General features: G+C 38.0%; 2 protein-coding genes across 22 annotated transcripts; one reads left to right on the top strand and one right to left on the bottom strand.

The window, feature by feature from the left end:
* The first annotated feature begins 29 nt into the window (after window positions 1-29).
* Window positions 30-18,276, top strand: Rpt2 (26S proteasome regulatory subunit Rpt2). Of its 3 annotated transcripts, none has more exons than XM_022840749.2 (4): window positions 30-89; window positions 14,689-14,937; window positions 16,123-17,287; window positions 17,714-18,276. In XM_022840749.2, exons 2-4 carry the CDS (start codon window positions 14,935-14,937, stop codon window positions 17,860-17,862), a joined length of 1,317 nt encoding a protein of 438 aa, XP_022696484.1. In that variant the 5' UTR covers window positions 30-89; window positions 14,689-14,934; the 3' UTR covers window positions 17,863-18,276. The 3 variants fall into 3 exon arrangements, with proteins under 3 accessions (XP_022696484.1, XP_022696489.1, XP_086826276.1); XM_086970150.1 differs by lacking the exons at window positions 30-89; window positions 14,689-14,937 and adding exons at window positions 15,068-15,143; window positions 15,445-15,482; XM_022840754.2 differs by lacking the exon at window positions 30-89 and having other exon boundaries at window positions 14,936-15,024.
* Window positions 1,501-14,755, bottom strand: LOC111264687 (uncharacterized). Of its 19 annotated transcripts, none has more exons than XR_015312763.1 (11): window positions 14,626-14,749; window positions 13,265-13,431; window positions 12,225-12,474; window positions 8,136-11,196; window positions 7,605-7,830; window positions 6,918-7,223; window positions 6,464-6,733; window positions 5,482-5,649; window positions 5,065-5,178; window positions 2,964-3,180; window positions 1,501-2,469 (listed from the first exon to the last, which is right to left on the bottom strand). XR_015312763.1 is itself a non-coding variant. In XM_086970160.1 (9 exons), exons 3-8 carry the CDS (start codon window positions 8,177-8,179, stop codon window positions 5,068-5,070), a joined length of 1,125 nt encoding a protein of 374 aa, XP_086826286.1. In that variant the 5' UTR covers window positions 8,180-12,474; window positions 13,265-13,431; window positions 14,626-14,749; the 3' UTR covers window positions 1,501-2,469; window positions 5,065-5,067. The 19 variants fall into 19 exon arrangements, 6 of the variants coding, with proteins under 6 accessions (XP_086826286.1, XP_022696544.1, XP_022696561.1 ...); XR_015312764.1 differs by having other exon boundaries at window positions 12,406-12,474; XR_002682999.2 differs by having other exon boundaries at window positions 8,136-8,336; window positions 12,406-12,474.
* Window positions 18,277-18,453: the final 177 nt, after the last annotated feature.

Here is an 18,453-nt window from a genome sequence, read left to right as displayed (position 1 = left end):
CTAGTTTCCAGATAAATATTCTCTATGCTTTTTCGTCGAACTTACCTAACGGAGGTCTACTATGCGGCAGTAACATTAATGTTGCAGTGGTAAGTGATATTTACAAGCGAAAACATGGAGCTCCATTAGGTGGTCTGACTGTTTTGCTCTCTTTGGAATGAAAATTTGATTGTGTCTGGGTTCTGATGCCATGGCAAAAATTAAATTATGCTTACGGTAGCCAAGAAATTAGCGCAGGTCCGTGCATCAGTATTGAAAGAGGTGGTGCGAATCGATAGATCCTCAGACGGTAAACGCAGTCGATGACTGAGTTAGTTCCCGCACAATTCATAAAGTTGTATAGGGTGGACCAGAAGACTAGCACAACCTATTCCTAATCTATATTAATTGGTCCCATACATGCAACAAACAAAACGCTAAAGAAAAAATTTGTTTTTTTAGAAACCGCTACGGTTTTTTGAAAATCCTCTACACATAATACAAACTACAGACGGCTCTTTGGGATTAATGAGAACGGGCATGGATGGGAAACTTCCGAATGTGTTAGTTACAGGCAAAATAATATGTTGTTGCATATAGTAGTGCAAGCTATAGTAATGATAGCGATTGATAAGATGCGCTGATGGTCTTTTTAAGCGCGCTTTTAACAAAGAGCAATGTCGATTTTTGTATATATATACATATATATATATGTATATAAATCCGCTTACAGGAATATCAAGTTCTTTGTGCCTAATAGTTTCTTACTTAAGGTTTGTATTTCATATGTCGATTTTTTAAAAGCTTTAGACGCGTTTTTTCGTTTTTTTCTATTGGAGTTTTTTTTTAGTACCATGGTTGTTTCTATTATAGCGTAGCAAAAGTCGCCGCAATGTACTGTTCCATCGTAAGTCGCGCACCCGACAAAGGGAAAGGCATGCTGATACAGCCTTTGATAAAAAACACTTGAATCTTTTAACAATGGGATTTTTCAAATATTGGCCTTGGGTATTTGTAAATAAACGGATTTTCACTCGCTACCAAAATAGGCCTTTGGTAATTTATAACTGGATACACGTTTGTAAAAGGGTAATAAGGCTTCGTTTCGTTCCTTGTATTTTTAGCGATATTAGCCAACGAGTTAGAAATCCTACAGAAGAAAAATCGATTTTCTAGGCCTTAGTATAGTAGCTCTGTTATATGCTGGGTCTAGCTGTCTGAAGCAATGTTTAGCAGCAGTACAGGAGGTAAAAGCTTGACACTTTCACCAAATAACACAGACAATTTAATTTAGTCTGTGTTGCCTGGCGCCGTTTTGAGTAATTATCAACCAAAGGTCAATAGACTTTTTTTGAAAAAAAGAATAACATTTACCTGCCTCCACGCTTAGCTATATTATTTACTTGCTTGGTAAAATCAACGATTATCCAGTAACCTAAAATGCGTCAAACGTTCTATAGAATGTTTTATATATTCTATCTGCACCTGACGCCTTAGAACTATGTGAGACGGAAAACAAACTTTTTAACAAGATGTTTACATACATTCAACATAGCTTACATACGTTTCTTATTGACGTACGAAAACTGACGGCTTTTATTGAAGTCTTGACATGGGTTCGGTGTTCAGAGGCAAATATCACCAACATTTTGGCTAGATTGTACGTTACTAAATTTCATATTCCAACATCGAGCGATATTTACCTGAATCTAGTGTAAATTTGTCATGACAGATTCGCAGGTATTTATCGATTTTGTTAGCTTTCAATGTTAATCCGTGCCGTTAGCTGAATTTGTTTGAGGTGACTTAGGTTTCTGTAGGATGCTTTGTACGCAATCTATCACATTTTTCAGAAGGCGAAGACGACAAACAGCAAGGTTATTTCTGGGCCAAGAATATTGACTTTATATCGTCGCAAATAAATGCATTTCTTATCCTTATCCTAAGGTTCGTTATCAAATGTTATCGCACTATCAAACATATATATATATATATATATGTACATATACAAATTTAGAAATTGTTATATATTACATATATTTACAATGAGAATATGTCAGATCCCTAAAACGGTGATTAAAAATACTATGAGAGGGCATAATGAGATAGCACTGGCATCCCTTTGTGTACTGATTTGCTTGGAAATACTTAAGGGCTGGAGTACCTAATGTGTAACGCCGGATCTTAACTTTACCAGTATTTATTCGGTCTGAATATAATTACCTGTTTAAAAAAACGCCTGATGTTTCGAATACTTAGCGAATGACGTGTAGAAAAGCAGCCTAATAATTAATAATGGCTTCATTCCCGTTAACCGTTTCCACTTCTCCAGAACTGAATGCCAGTCGTCGTAAGCACCCGTAAGGCAAACCGCGCCACCAATGGACAAAAATTATATAAGCTTAACGGCTGCATCGACTTTTTTTTTTGCTTTATTGGGACTCTGTTCGCTTCGATTGTGGTGGTCTGTGCGTTAGGGGGCAGGATCCTCTGAAATGAACAACCCTTAGATTCAGTCATATGTTATTATTTATGAAAATATTCAGTGACTTTAAGTAAATCACTAAATGTAAATGTTTATCACAAAAATAGAAAAAAAACACGTGACACTCATAAGTGCAAGTGTTTTTTCACGTAGGATCCGATATTAGGAACTAAAGAATGGCTCGTAAGCGAGGAAAGATTCGTAGTATATATAAATACACAGTGACGATATACAGTGACGAACGACGCAAAATTAAAGTACGTGCGCAGCTCGTTTGAATAGCAACCGTACTTTTCGACCAGAGTTTTTAAACTATTGCACAATGTACGGACAAACAACACTTACCGGGTGCCTGTTAGGACATCACAACTAACCTTGAGTCGTACAAAAATCCACGTAAATTAGACTATATATTACGTTAGAATATAATGAGATATATAAATCTGTACATAAGAGCTGCGTATTTTCGATTAAATATAGGCGTTTAATGCGCACTCACTTCCAGTAGTTCCCTCGGGAATATTTGGGCAATTTTGTGAGAATCCATGTTGCTAGAATAACTTATCCTGCTGTCCATAAGGCCTAGCCCTAAGCGTAGAGATCGTCTTCAGAATAGGAAAACTATCCGCGCATAGAAGGTTATCATTAAAATATCTCTTAACAGATCTAGCAGTTTTGAGATGACTTCACGATTTCAATACAGTCGGTGTTTGCTCCTGCTGACCAAATAAAAGTTATCATTAGCTGCTATATCAAAATGAAAAAAAAAGTATCAAAATGCTGATCCGGAGAAAATCAGCGTTTTATTCATTCAGCGACAAGCGCGAGCATCACAGGGACAGTGTTTTTACAAACAAGAACAGCGATATTTAATATACATTTTTTGGGGGCCAATCGAAATATAGAATCAAAGGGTTAATTGAAAGTAAAACTTCCAAGCCGCTAATGTTCAGTATATGTACATTCGTATTGTTAATTTTCTTAATTTCGAATCGCTGAAATTATCGTCATCGCATAGATTTGAGGGTTAGTATTTACAAAATTAAATGTCTACATCAATTCAACATCAGTGTAACAAATTAAAACATCCGCAAAGGATGACATCATGCCATTATTGACTCTGAGCATCGGTGAATCTCAGCATTTTTCAAGAACACCTAATCGTTTTCTTATTGCATGTAAGTAAGAGTGTCAATGGTGCGAAAAAAATCCAGACTTTTGCTCCCGGTGAGGAAATGATCGGACACGATTCAACAAAGGCAGCCAAGTTTTTGAAATACTCTTATTCAGATGCAGCTTTATGCCCGGTGGAATACCATTAGCCTTGGGTAGGTAAACTTCCTGTTTACCTACCCAAGGCTAATGGGATTTCTGCTAAGGCTGTTAAAGCCTATATTAAAAAAAAAAAGTCATTCAGATTATATAGAGTTTCTACGATGTCGCTTGTATATAAGAAAAGTATATAGTAAAGAAGTCAGAGTTATAAGCAAATAAGAGGCTTGAGAAAATATTAGATGGTTATTATTCGGCGCGCTCAGTCCTGTAGCCGTTTGATAGGGCACTATTTGAAGAGGGACAATCAACAGGGTTTCTCGGAAAAACGGTCCTCGACTACCCAGTTGGCTAGAGCGGCTCGCGAGTGGGGTTCACATATAAGTAACAGGTCAGCGTTTCGTCGCATAGACTTAAACTTGCTGTAGCTTGATGTCATGTTCTTCAAAATAGTATCGCATAAACCGTCTACCGGAGGCTTAAAGATTTACATGTACTTAGAAAATCAATATGACGTGAAGAAATTACGAAAAGCTGTTGATAGTATTATAGAACAGTGCATGACGGAAGAACAGGTTGAAATTCTAGTCTTAAAGTGAGCAATTTTGTGGCCCACTAGCTTTAAGTATATACTGAATGGCGCAACGGTCTTTTCGAAGAAATCTTTTCATGATTTTGATATGGCGGTTAGATTTCATTGTTTACATAATATAGCGATTGGAAAATATGTAACTTAATTTATTTTTTTTTCGATGTTTTGTAATAAAGAGAGTTAAATTCTGTATCTAAAACTTAGTCAACATCTAGTTACGCGTTTTGTATTGTTGTGACGTCCTACTCAACTAAAAACATCGAAGCATTTATAAAGTTAGGATCACCTTTTTTGAAGCCAGTATTATTACAAAGGTAAAATATAATCATAGCATAGATATTTTTAAATCTTTTCTATCTATTAAAATGCATCACGAGTCGCATAAACTAAAACTGGTGTTCCATTTTTTTTAAATGCTTGTAATGTAAAATTGCCTGAGGTTAAAAAAATAAGACGGATTCTCGCTCTCATTAGTATATTTGCGTCACACGTGCTACGTTTATTGATGTAGTCGTAAGGGTTCCCACCATTTTATTAAACATTTGCCCTTTAAAACAGGTGTATTTTATTCGAAGAAATTGAATAGGGTTAAATTTCACTCCTGCAGCATCTGTAGTAGTTCTAAAATGTACATGTTTGGCTTTTATTGAATTGAAATATATATGAGTTCTATGTACCTACCGCTTTTTGATAGCAAAAGTCTTTTAATTCGATCTACATATTACTCGTCATGTACCTGTTATTCGAGGGACCTCTTCCGTTTTCCTGGCTCACATCTTATCGATCGTAGTCCAGGAAATCGTTGCACAATTTTCCTGTTATAAACTCGTATGACGAATGAAGAAACAAACTAAACTATTGTGCCATAACTACTCATTTAACGATAAGGTCTAGGACTAGACTAACACACAAGTAGATGCCGAATATTTTAAATGATACGTTTGTTATAGAATAAAGAGTCTACACGAAGTCAACATACGCAAGAACAATCAACTCCTTGCTAAACAAACTAGGACTATTTCCTTTATTTCGACGATTTACTGATGAATCCCGAAAGATGATAATACTATATCCTTCATAAAAATACGACAATCTGTTTTTTAATGCGGTTTTCAATTTTAAACACCCGATTATAGACGCTCTCCAGACTTACTTTTTGCAAGCAAGGGTGACTGAGACGACATGTGGTGATCACTAATGCCTCGACGACGGCCAAAATGTCAGTTTCATCAACGTCCACGCTCGTTTCTGCAGTTATTTCAATTTTCTGCGGGCTCGTTAGTACGGACGCAATGTTTTCGTCGCAATCCGACGACGAGATCTGATCAAAAGGGGAAGATCGTATGTATTTCGTGCAAATAAAATTGAAAACCTGTTTTACTGTTGGGTTAGATGAACAGCAAATAATCACTTCTCGCCGGAGACTTCTGTGTCCGTAATCGAGTCACGGCCCTTGTTTGACCCGGGCTGCCGGCCACAGACATACGTACCAAGCTTGTCTAGCAAATCTGTAAATATAAGACCGCATCGGTTCGTATGTGTCCTGAGAGTGAAACTAGAGACCATATAGTTTCGAAAGTCCAGCGTCTGAAGCCATTTCAGTATACATAATTCAATAGTACAATGCACTTTCATAAACGAGAGTTTTGCGGCAACATAATAATTTCTATGAAATGGATACATGTATAAATAATATAGCTTATGTATTGCTTACTGCATGCTGTATACAACACCAGCACAGTCGCGATACCAAAGAAATGAAATTTTAGCCAAAATCTCACATTCTTCTATATAAGAATTAACTTTAATTTTTAATTTTAGAGTTTGCCTTTAATAATTCATGATGACTAAATGTTTCATAGCAAGTAGGAATTATAATTACGCCTCGATATATTCACTAGTAGGAAACCATTTTAAAAAAATTGAATTTCGTATATGAAATAATACTTTGTGCAGAACTCTATTTCGAATAACCTAATAACGAAACTACAACAAAATAGAAACGTTTTTTTTTTTTTTTTTTATATTATATAAGCACGCGTTTCATGAGAAAATAATAGCGGCATTCAGTGAAATACAAAAAAAAACAGAAGATATAAATCGAGGTTTATTAAATGTCATGTATGTTTAATCACCTCGAGCGGAGCGTTGTATGGTTCGGCTGTTTCCTTCAAGTTGTTAAGGCGTTCTTGAAACGAAAGTCGGTTTATTGTGCACCTCGGAAGCTGTAATTCAGGACACTTTTTGGCACGAATTTCGGAAGGTGTCCCTGTTAAAAGTGGGAACGGCGTGGGAGGCCGTTGGTGAACTTTTAGCATAGTCGAAGCCTTGTCGTCTGATAAAAGTGATGATTCCCGCACATTTGTCCATTTTGCCCGACACATCTTTTCAAACTCTTCAACCCCCTATATGTAAAGACAAATTTATATTCGCATATTACGAAATATGCCGTATAGGCGTACTATTTTGAGATGGTTATAATATAAAATCGTCACATTGAAGGCTTAAACAAATTTCGACGCCATATCCTCGGCAAATTGCGGAATTATGCACAAATATCCTATATGGGCTTTACTGAATGCAGATTACCTTCAACGACGAATCGGGCATAGCGCTGTTCCTTGTTACCACAGCTGATGGACGCGTTGTTGTGGGCGTCACTTGTACAATATTAGGAAAACCGTACTGACAGATCTGTTTCCCAGAGGCCAACGGAGGAGGCGATTCGATCATTGAAAATGCAGGTCCGTTTTCTATGGCCATTAGCAGGCCAGGTGTGAAATTGTTCACGGTGTTGACGGACCCACCGACGTTGAATGGCGTTTGTTGCTGTTGGCGGTAATGCCAATACTTTGCCGGGATTCTCTCTTCTTCTTCGGCGCTGGACACGTCGTGCTGTTGCGATTATAGTATACTAATGAAACATAGATATAGCAATGTTCCTTCCTAGATGTAGTATATATACACATGGGATGTGTTCATATACTACTATAGATACATCAGACGAATTGGATAAAGTACTAATACAGATTGTTTTTGCCAACCAAAATGGTGTTAGCTTTGGCACCGCCCATTTTTTTCAAAAACAAAAATATTCTCGGCGGTAGATTTACCCAAATAATTATCTTAAATGAGATGGAGCATTAATAAACAATTCATTCCTTGCCCACCTTAAGCGGATAATTAGCTTGCCTTATAGAGTGTATTTACGATTGTGCTTTTACCGCACCTGCCGTAGATAACGACTGCAGCAAAATATTAGATCCTATGTCGTACCAGGGGTATCTCGGGAGCTTCTACTCGATCGGCCGCTGCATTATCCATGATTTTTATTTTTCGCGGAGCTACTGGATCGTTTGTACTGGTCCACCAGGGAGTGGTCCCCCGCACGCATAAGTTGTACAACGGCAACCGTAAAACACTACCTTTGATATTCTCCTTCCTTTGTCTGCGTGTAACTTTTTTAGCAGTTGGCCTGTGTGATTTATGTGTCCTAACCAATCTATAAACGATAACACGGCAAGTACGAACGAAACAGAAAATTTAATAGCAACGCTATGCTGATCATATGAAAAACTTGTAGGTGTATAAAAAAGGCAAAATTTTCAAACCTACAGAAAAAAAATTGCTCCATCGGATCCCCGATTCCTTGGATAATACTTATTGAAGTTTTCTACTGTATCGGATATGTTTTTCATAATAATTTTGCTTGTGGTCACAGAGAATCCGATGACCTATGAGTTAACTGGGAAGCATGCAAAATGATCTCAGAAAATAAAGTCTTAGCAACTTGTAGAATCAACTTACGTTGCCGATTGGCCCTTGTTATCTTGAATTGCAACTTTCCCCATAATCGCGCTCGGATCCGGAAATAAGTACTTTCACAAAAAACACTCACAGCGCAACGATATAGCAATAGCTTGCTTGTCAAGTTTCAGGTTTTCCACCTGCGATCTACCATAGACGACCTACAATCACCTTGAGGAAAACGGACCAATCTCGCTGAACCTGTGAGAAAACGAATCACACAGACTTTCTCTTAGCGTTTGCGATGTGCGTCCAGTGCAACTTAGTGTCTACCGTGCACTACGCACGCGGGATTGCCGGTAAATAGGTGGTGCAGTAGTAACGTGTTTGTTTACGAAACTTATAGGGATATGTCAGGTGATTCAAAACGGCGCACACACACCTCGTTTCGTGATAGAAGGACTTGGTCGTCTAAAACAGCAATGGTCAACTAACGGACATACATGGCAAAATCGACAATATGTATATACATATTTGTGGTCTTATCGCAAGCCCTTCACAGGGTCAGAGTAGAAAGTTCATAATCTTCAATCCATATATATACAATAACGGTAAGAAGAATAATAACTATACGGAGAAACGTTCTTTAAAAGCTCGTTAATTTATCTTACATATGAAACATACAGTTAAATTTAATAACTGTTGTCAATGACACAACCTACCCATGGTCTCTAGCTTCGTTAAAGTTAAACAATCTTACACGTTTTGAAATACGTCTAATAAAGGGCAAGCCCAATGTTTTCCTTGTTATTCAAAAACATGATATTACATGCTCCATTTCAAGTTACGGTTGTTGAAACGACAGAACAAAAACAAATAAACTTTTCGCCATAGTTAAAATACGGATTGGTTCTGTCTTGAACATCAAATAGGGCTATCTGTATGCTGACAAATTTGTCGGCTACAGGCAAACATTCAGTTATGCCTAGCACGCCTCCAGCGCAACTGTTTCACAACATTGGGTGAATCTACTATATTTTGCCATTATTTCGCGCCTGAAACAGTCATTTTCGGCCACTCTGGTCCCTCTCTGTACGTGTAGAATTTCGCCCGACATATAGAATTCGCTCATTCTGCTCGATCAACAGCTCAAACGACTACTAGTGCATCATCGGAGGGGATCGCCGCCACCGATTCGCCCTGTGTAAATAGACCTTCTAACCCAGATGCCGAAATCAGCACATCAAATAGTCCCTCGAACCCATAGGTTCGGACACAACAAATGGAAACTTCAAAGGAACTATATCTGATAGTTCCCACAAGTCAGACGAGTGCTGCGAGAACCGTCCGCATTTCAGGTCAGCCTACCGCAGATCTCGGACGTGATTCATCAGGACGTAGTTTGTTCCCACGTGATCATTTTAGTGATGGTCTATGTTGACCTGCCTTCAAAGGCGATAGGTTTCTTTCACATCGCCCCTTCTAGATTCCGTTGTCGATAAGTGAAATAGTTAGTAAGAGCTTTTAAAACATGAAAAGAGAGCTACGGCGGTTCCCTAATATTTTTGTAAGCAAAGGGGCTCTAACTTAATTTGCATGCTGTAGCGTTCTTTAATTGTGTTCAAGTTGCTGAATGATAAGTTTTAATTATTCTATATTTATTTTACAATTAACATGGCATGTTCTTGTTAGAAAAACGGTTAGGATGACAGTGCTTTCCACAATTGTGGTGGCGTTCATTAGTGACTGACGGTACACGCAAGTGCGAGCAGATTCACATGGCTTTGGTTGAAGAATGTCCTTTTTTGTAGAGGAAAAATCCTTAAATAATTAATCTCATTAGCTGTGTATGGTAAGGAAAGTTTAATAATGCATTGTTAATAAACTGAGGTTAGCGCATTGTTTTTACACATTTAGTGGATTTAAGCGAATATCCTATTAAATCGGCGCAGCCTTGTATACATCGAGTTTCCGGATACTTTGCTTCAAGATGCCCTTTGGTGATATACACGACATACTACGTTGGCCAGGACAAAAAAAAAAACGTAGTAAAAACCGCTAGAACTGATGTGGCCAGCTTAAGCTCGGACCTTTTGGACCCTTCCTATCCTAGAATGGCATAGACATAGCATTGCGCTATTCGCGTCAAAATAATTTTACATCAAAGGTCGAGGAAGAAATATTTCGCATAAACAGAATTTTGGATATGGTAACGTTTATTTGAAACGTAGTTCACAACCTTAAATATCTGACGATAATCTCAGTTTGAACTGGAGAATTGTCAAAATCAAAAGAGTAACTTCGAAAAAGAGGACATCGATCTTTGATGCCTGTGCATATTATTTAAATTAACACGAAATAATTTTGAAATGGCTTCTGCAGTCGTTGTAATAGGTATTCCTTTTGTTTAAGAAACCCTACTAGATATAGCCAGGCCTTAACAGAAAATTTGCGAACCCATAACAAAGACAAATGACGATTCCAATTACTGCACTGTTTGCATTTGATAGTGGCTGACTATATTTGTATATATTTTAGTTCAGCTCTAATTAGCCCCGTGTGCGTGTAGAATTGCTATGGGCCAATTGGACAACATGGACTAATTAAAATTTGTGTTTTGTGATCATCTATCCCTAAGTTTAAGGAAAGCAGGGGCCATTTATAGCATACGGTATCTGTATTTGGTTTTATATTCGTTAAGATTGGTCTCAAGCCAAATTACATACATACAAAGTACGTTTTACATAACTGTACGATGATGCAATGAAGTAGGTACGGTTTTTTAGGGTGAGCTCGGTTGGGAACTGTGCTGCATGAAATGTTTACAATAATAATGCCAGGTGTCTTAATGAGCATAGTAGCCATTCAGTGTTTCAGTGGCATCGCTTGAGAATACCGCCATTGCAATGACGAGTTCTTGTGCCTCTAAGCGTTCGACGCCCTGTCAATCCGCGTTACGTGTTAAAGAATCAACGAGTTGAATTTTTTTGATACTTCTGTACGCATGCTTGCTAACCGCTATTTTTATAACGCTATTCATTGTTTCATCTTTAAATAGTGCTCCATAATGGGCCACGATGTTTTTGTCCGAGACCTACAGGCGTCTTCTTCTTTTGATTGCCTGAAACAAATCGCTTCTTCTATGAACGTTATTTTAGCACAAAAGCAATCGTCATCAATTAAACTATCGCATACGTCCCCTAGAGTCAGTAGTTTGTACCAGATATATAGTTATAACCAGATCCAAAATAACTGGATAGCTTGTAGTGTCTGTACAGCTACACGGTAGCCACCGACGGTAAAACGCTTAATGGTATTTTTTACAAAATGGCCTGAACTTTGCTAATGCACCTGACTCGAGGTCACAATCACGCTCTTGATGGAACTGTCAGCGTTTCTCTTAAACTGAAGCGCCGAATGCTTTCATTGCGTTTCTATCTGCGATTCACAGGGCACCCAAATGTATGGTGATGATGTCATAAATAGTCTGATGTTGTACTATCTTTACAATAGTAAAACTAATTATTAATGTAATTAACTTTACTTTGTTTTTTGTGTGGTCCTGTTAACGGGTTACCCACTGACGCGAACGAGAATCGGCTATGCCTTCATGTGTTCGAGGTTATCCACTACAATGCCATATAAACACACGTTGAGTTATTTTACAAAAACATGTTGTATTCAGTTAGAATTCAACTTATGGATTTTATATTTAAGTCATGTAAAACCTAATGTAAAAAAAAATTAATGTAAAACTAAGCCAATGGGTACAAGTCTGTTTTTGGTAAAATAGGACAATCAAATAAAGGTCGAGCACGTCAGATAGGTTCCTAGGCGAAGAAATGTTTCAAAATTGAACGTGCGTGGTGGCATTTGGAAGAGTGTTATAAACATAAAATTGAGGATCTAGCTGAATCTTTGAAGAGAGAAGATCGCATCTTTCACTTACAGTCACTTGAGAAACTGCTCTATAATTGTCGATGAAAGAATGTAATCAAATCTTTTGGATTCAGTTTTACCTAAGTTTGCAGCTAGCAATAACCTTGGTAAAATTGTCACTAGCAGCCATGTTATTTGGGCCAGCGTACATCTGCCTCGGCAGGTTATAGTAGGACACTAGTTAGCTAAATATAGACGCCCACGAAGTACCTTGACGATTTTCTAGCCTTCATCGCATCTTCGATTCAATTTCCACATGTTGATCGAGCCATTCTGGCTTATACTGTCAGACGTTTATTCGTGTAGAAATTCGGTCCAAAAACAAGCAAGATTTGTCATCAGCTCCTTGTAACGGTGTGTACCAGCTCATGAGATCCAAGTGTGTACTTACGGCCCTACAGGTAGCTTTCATACAGTTCAGAGTTATCGCGCGAACGAGCGTGGGTGATCTTCCGATTTCCTACAACGCAACACAAATGGCAATCATAAAGCATACTCTCCTTTTTTTGCCGTGATCGTTATTTTTGCTTTTATGGTTGTAACTATGGGTTATTTTTCTAGGCGTAAACACTAAGTAATGTGGTCTCGGATCTAGTGCGGTTATGTTAACAAAATATAACCCTACTGAGTAGACTGTGTCACAGCTTGAGCTACAGCTAGCTAGCAATTTTAGGCGTTTAATTATGCGGGCTCGTTTTTATGTGGTACGGAGCGCGTCCTATGGACCTTGTCTCAACGGCAGTGGAAACCATGCTGGCTTGATTATACTTCAGTAGCTTTAGACTATAGGATATAATATTACGGTTGTTGCAGATGCATATTTGGACTGTAGAAATTAAAATGATGGTATTCGCGGATTGTTAATAAGTTGCAATGAAAAAAAAAACTGTAAAATGTAACTTATTAAGAACTAGAGAGAGACGCTACCACGAAAAACGGACCAGAAAGGAAGAAAGGGAAATAGTCCTTTAAGTGCTATAGCAGGGAGATGACCGCAGGTCTATTACGTCTAAAGTTTACGTATAATAATATATTAGCTTTTGTTAGCCAAAGTTTCCAAAGCTGAAACTTACCAAAACATCGAACTTAATTGTATGAATAAGGACCAAGTATATTACTTTGCATACCTTCCTCGGTTATTGGCATATACAATTTAATTATATTTATGTATTATGTATTAATTAACTGTAGCAATTTGCCAGCTACCAGCAGTATGCCACACTGGCTCAATACGCCAGCAATCACATTACCAGTAATCTGCCTCCTACTACTACCAGTCCCTCGGAGGTGTTTCGATGCTTGAAATCTTGTGCCTTTTCCTCCGTTCTCCTTGCTTTACTCAGTACGCGGTACCCCGATCCGCGCTTTAGCTTCATCCTGTATACTGCACGTGACAAACGCATTAAGGCGGCTTTGTCTAGCAGCGCGAACCACAAGCGCGATATTTTATCAGAAAGTAATCGTAAAAAAAATTAAATTTCATTAATTACATTTACTATTAATATTTCTTAAAAATTAAAAACAAAGAACTAAAAAGCTAGCATTAGACACGTTTTGTGCGTATTTTAACCATGCCATTGAGTCAGGTTCCATAGTTCTACGCAGATGCGATCAGACGGAAGAGCCAATGAACCATCATGCATCAAGTCTCTTAAACTTTCTAGTTATATCTGAAAAACGCATCGGGATATGTATCCAGAAATTTGCGAACGTTTTCTATTGGAATTCAACAGATAAACTGATGTCCATCATTATTGAATTTTTGTAAAGTCACTTTAATCATGCATAATTTTCATCTTCATGTATACCATTTTCGAACTCTTTTTTTTTCTAAAAATGTCTGCGATAGCTCACAAATAGGTAATAATTATATAGGAATTTAATAACATGTTTAACTTAGTATTATTTACTTTGCTTAGTGAAGCGTAAAAATGAAGATTATAAATACTAATAAATAATTAAAAGGTGTTGCCTAACTTTCGCGGTAGAATAAGTATGATGAAAAACTGCCATTAACCAACCCATATAAAGACTTATAATTCTTTCTCCTGTAACGCTACATTCGTCAGCTTGCTAGGGTAAAGCGTTTAAAGATGCTGGTACGATAGCAGACTTGAAAGAGGGCATATGTAGAGAACCGAATAAAAAGACTAAAAAAAAATAGAACCATATTTGCTACGGAACAGGGAAAAGAGATTAATAAAGCATATTCTTTTTAAATATTCAGATTTTTTTTATTTAATGTCATTTTTCATTATAAATTAACGTACATTCAATTAGTATGCCAAAAAGCCTCCTGAACGACACTTTCAATTTAACTAACTTCAGCCATGATTAATTGGAAATTTCAACTCTATTAATATAGTGAGTGCTCAGATTATTATCATAATTCTTTACATTTATTTTACGAGAAATTAATCAAGCACAGATACCTTAAACATATTTTTTTCCATGACACTTTATTACCTATGGCTTTCTTTGCCATAATGTAGTTGAAGCGGTATCATTTCGTGTGATTGTTCTCACAGCAGATTAAAAACGGTTCTTACCACTTTGCTATAAATTTATCAAAACAAACTAGAAACCATATTCTAATAGCGTCTGCGCTCACCATTCCGTATACAAATATAGCAAATCTGTAAGAGAAGCAAATGACTTTTCTCTGAATCCATAGATTGACACGGAAATCAACCAGTCATGAAAGACCTTAGTGAATGAACGTTGCTGCGGTGGTGTGGATTGCGCAGCCTTGCGCTAAGCACATCCATCTCATGCGCAGATCACAAGTAGCAGTCATCGAACATGTAAATATAAACAGGAACAAAATGCCGACTTCGAAAAGCGTCTACTCGAGCCAATGGAACGGCGCATGCTGTCGCTCACCTATTCTAAATCCTGATAGTGTTGATCGGCTGTGAAAATGGTAAGTCATTGTTGTGTATCGAAAGAGAGTTATATGACTGTTTTTTAAAGTCATAAAAAACGTGTTCTCAATCGATAACGGGTTATGGTATGTACAGAAGAGATTGTGATTTTGTGGACAGAAGATTTACTTTGTTGATAGGATTATGCAACCTAAATGTTCCCCGAACAGCTTCACCGATGACAGTTTTCCTCAAGCCTGTTTAGGTAGTTAGTTGCCTAGCCTATTTACAGATGAACAGAACAACAATCAACGTGTAGTTTAGTACTTTTACAGGCCAAAATATTACGCCGTCGTAAAACTATAGTGCATGTTTAAAGTGCATTAACTATCATTTGCGAAAGCTTTCGTAAGCAAGACCTAACAAAAGTGATTTTTTACGTTAGTATAGTACCTTTAAAATATTTTCGTTGATCTTTTATTTGTCAAGTATCCAGTTTAGTTCATTTACGCATTTGCATATCATTTTATGGTAGACCTTTAAGTGATACTTTGAATGTGTTTAAGGCCCTTTCTGTCGTAAAGTAAATTCAAAGGTAGTGAAGGTAGGTGGCTAAAGTTTGTTAGTATTATTTCTTACATTATTATCGGTTGATTAGTACCCGTTGGCGACAAATCAAAAGAAGACACAGGCATATATTTTATGCCTTATAACGCTGCTAAACCGTGAATATGGTACATATATAAAATCATAACACCCAACTAAGTATGTCTAATACGAACTTCGTAGTGACACACAGTTGGGGTGTCTATAGTTCGCCAGTTTCTGTCTACTTAGCGATGATATAAAAAGAAAAATAATAAAATTGAGCCAATTTGAAATTCTCGTAATGATAGAAGCTCGTGAAAGGGCTGAAATCAATTCTGTTAAAGCAAAGGATTAAAACAAAATTCTGTTAAAGCGAAGGATTAAAGCACACAATGCCTTTTTAATATGCTTAAAAGCGTACATGTATCTGAGAAAAAGTTGAAAATACGTTAATATTGTTTTATTAGACCAAAGTGTGCATGCAGTCATCGTAGATATAGCAAATATCTGCTGCAAAATCTGTACCGTTCCGCCCAGATGAAATTGTAAATAGCTAAAAATTGGTCCCGCTCACTGTGTTAGTTATAACAGCTAAATAGTGACAATTATTGTCAAAATATATTCCACGTATTTCCTGCATATACCTTTGATTGTAGGGTCAGAATCAAAGTGGCTCCGGGGGCGGAGGTAAGGAAGGTCAGGAGAAGGAGAAAAAGAAGTATGAGCCTCCTGTGCCAACGCGGGTTGGCAAGAAAAAAAGACGCGCGAAGGGACCAGATGCTGCTTCGAAGTTGCCTTTAATTACACCGCACGCCCGTTGCCGACTAAAGCTGCTCAAGCTCGAGAGAATTAAAGACTACCTGCTTATGGAAGAAGAGTTCCTACGTAACCAGGAACGACTAAAGCCCCAGGAGGAACGGCATGAAGAGGAACGCTCGAAGGTCGACGACCATCGAGGCTCACCCATGTCTGTCGGCACCCTCGAGGAGATTATCGACGACAATCATGCCATTGTATCGACATCGGTTGGATCTGAACATTATGTATCGATATTGTCATTTGTTGATAAAGACCAGCTGGAGCCAGGTTGCTCGGTTCTGCTCAATCATAAAGTTCACGCAGTAGTCGGTGTTCTTTCAGATGACACTGACCCAATGGTTACTGTGATGAAACTTGAAAAGGCGCCACAAGAGACGTACGCCGATATTGGCGGTCTCGACCAGCAAATTCAGGAGATCAAGGAGTCGGTAGAGCTTCCCCTTACCCATCCAGAATATTACGAAGAAATGGGTATTCGTCCACCTAAAGGCGTGATCCTGTATGGTCCACCAGGCACCGGCAAGACGCTGCTGGCGAAAGCAGTTGCCAACCAAACGTCGGCCACATTCCTTCGTGTCGTCGGTTCAGAGTTGATTCAGAAATATCTCGGCGACGGGCCGAAGCTTGTGCGAGAGCTGTTCCGTGTGGCTGAAGAGCATGCCCCAAGCATTGTGTTCATCGACGAAATCGATGCGGTAGGGACCAAGCGTTACGACTCAAACTCTGGTGGTGAACGTGAAATTCAACGTACTATGCTCGAGTTACTCAACCAGTTGGATGGGTTCGATTCACGAGGTGACGTGAAGGTTGTCATGGCAACAAACCGAATTGAGACGCTCGATCCAGCTTTGATCCGACCCGGCCGAATTGACCGCAAGATCGAGTTTCCATTACCCGACGAGAAGACAAAGCGTCGCATCTTTACAATACACACGGCACGTATGACCTTAGCCGAGGACGTGGCTGTTGACGAACTGGTCATGGCTAAAGACGATCTATCAGGTATGTTTATTGATTTTGTTCATACAATTCGATGGACTGTACAATTTTTTACTCGGTCTTAACATAGACTTTACTACTTCTGGTTTCCACAGTAGTACAACGCGTCTCAGAATTGCCTTTTCGTTATAGTTCACAGTACATATCTTCAGTTAAAATTGCATACTTCACGAATATTTGTTTGTATGTTGCTTGATTAGATAAGTCTACTAGACAGCCAGTATATACCGTTTATATCTGACATCATACCTCTATTTTATAAAGTCACCAGAAACAATTTATTGGATTTCCATTGATTAAACCTAGATTCTTGAAAGAGTTGATAATTTGCTTCAATGCGTATCGTGGCGCGTTGCAGTATGCTTTACTCTGCTAATGATATCTAACGAGATCTGTGAGCTGAATTTGTTTTCCTTTTTTTGTGTACAGGTGCGGATATCAAGGCCATCTGTACTGAGGCCGGCTTAATGGCACTTCGAGAGCGCCGAATGAAAGTGACCAACGAAGATTTTAAGAAGTCCAAGGAAAATGTTCTTTATAGGAAGAAGGAAGGCATGCCCGAAGGACTCTACCTTTGAAGGACGATCACGGAAATCGAAACATCTTCCGTTCAACAGGCGAGCTTAAGGCGGTTTATAATGGTCCTTTGGGTTTGCTTGATGTGTGAGGAAGATGGACGAAAGATAAAAGATCTAGATAAAAGAAAAATATACACATGAGAATAAGAGAACCATCCTGTGCATATTAATAATATGAAATAAAACCGTGCACATGATGTTTGTAAGCTAGATTCATTTACCTCTGAATGGTCACCAGTTATTAGCGCATGCGGTGTGCTACCTTCTTAAGTGATAAACTCACAAAGATGATACATGGGTTAGAAAACTAAATTCTACACATCCTCTGTGAACTCCAATTTTATATTTGGGGAACTAGGCATAGGTAAATTCATAAAGGGAATAAAAAATAATCCAGTTTTTTTGAAAATAAGACTTTTATAGTCGTTTTACCTTTCACGTGATAAAGGTGTATTTAAATAGCAAGATGTAAAAAGTTATATCTACATAATTTTTAACTACATAATAGCAAGTTTCTTTACGAATGAAAATTGTAAGTTCCAACATTCTGTGAAACTGTTCTGAGTCAGTTTTTTTACAACGATTTTAAAA

This window comes from Varroa jacobsoni, unplaced genomic scaffold, assembly GCF_002532875.2.
Source record: "Varroa jacobsoni isolate VJ856 unplaced genomic scaffold, vjacob_1.0 scaffold_98, whole genome shotgun sequence".
In the NCBI taxonomy this organism is placed as follows: Eukaryota; Metazoa; Arthropoda; class Arachnida; order Mesostigmata; family Varroidae; genus Varroa; species Varroa jacobsoni.
The sequence above is the reverse complement of the archived record's forward strand: the minus strand, read 5'-3'. Positions and strand labels throughout refer to the sequence as shown.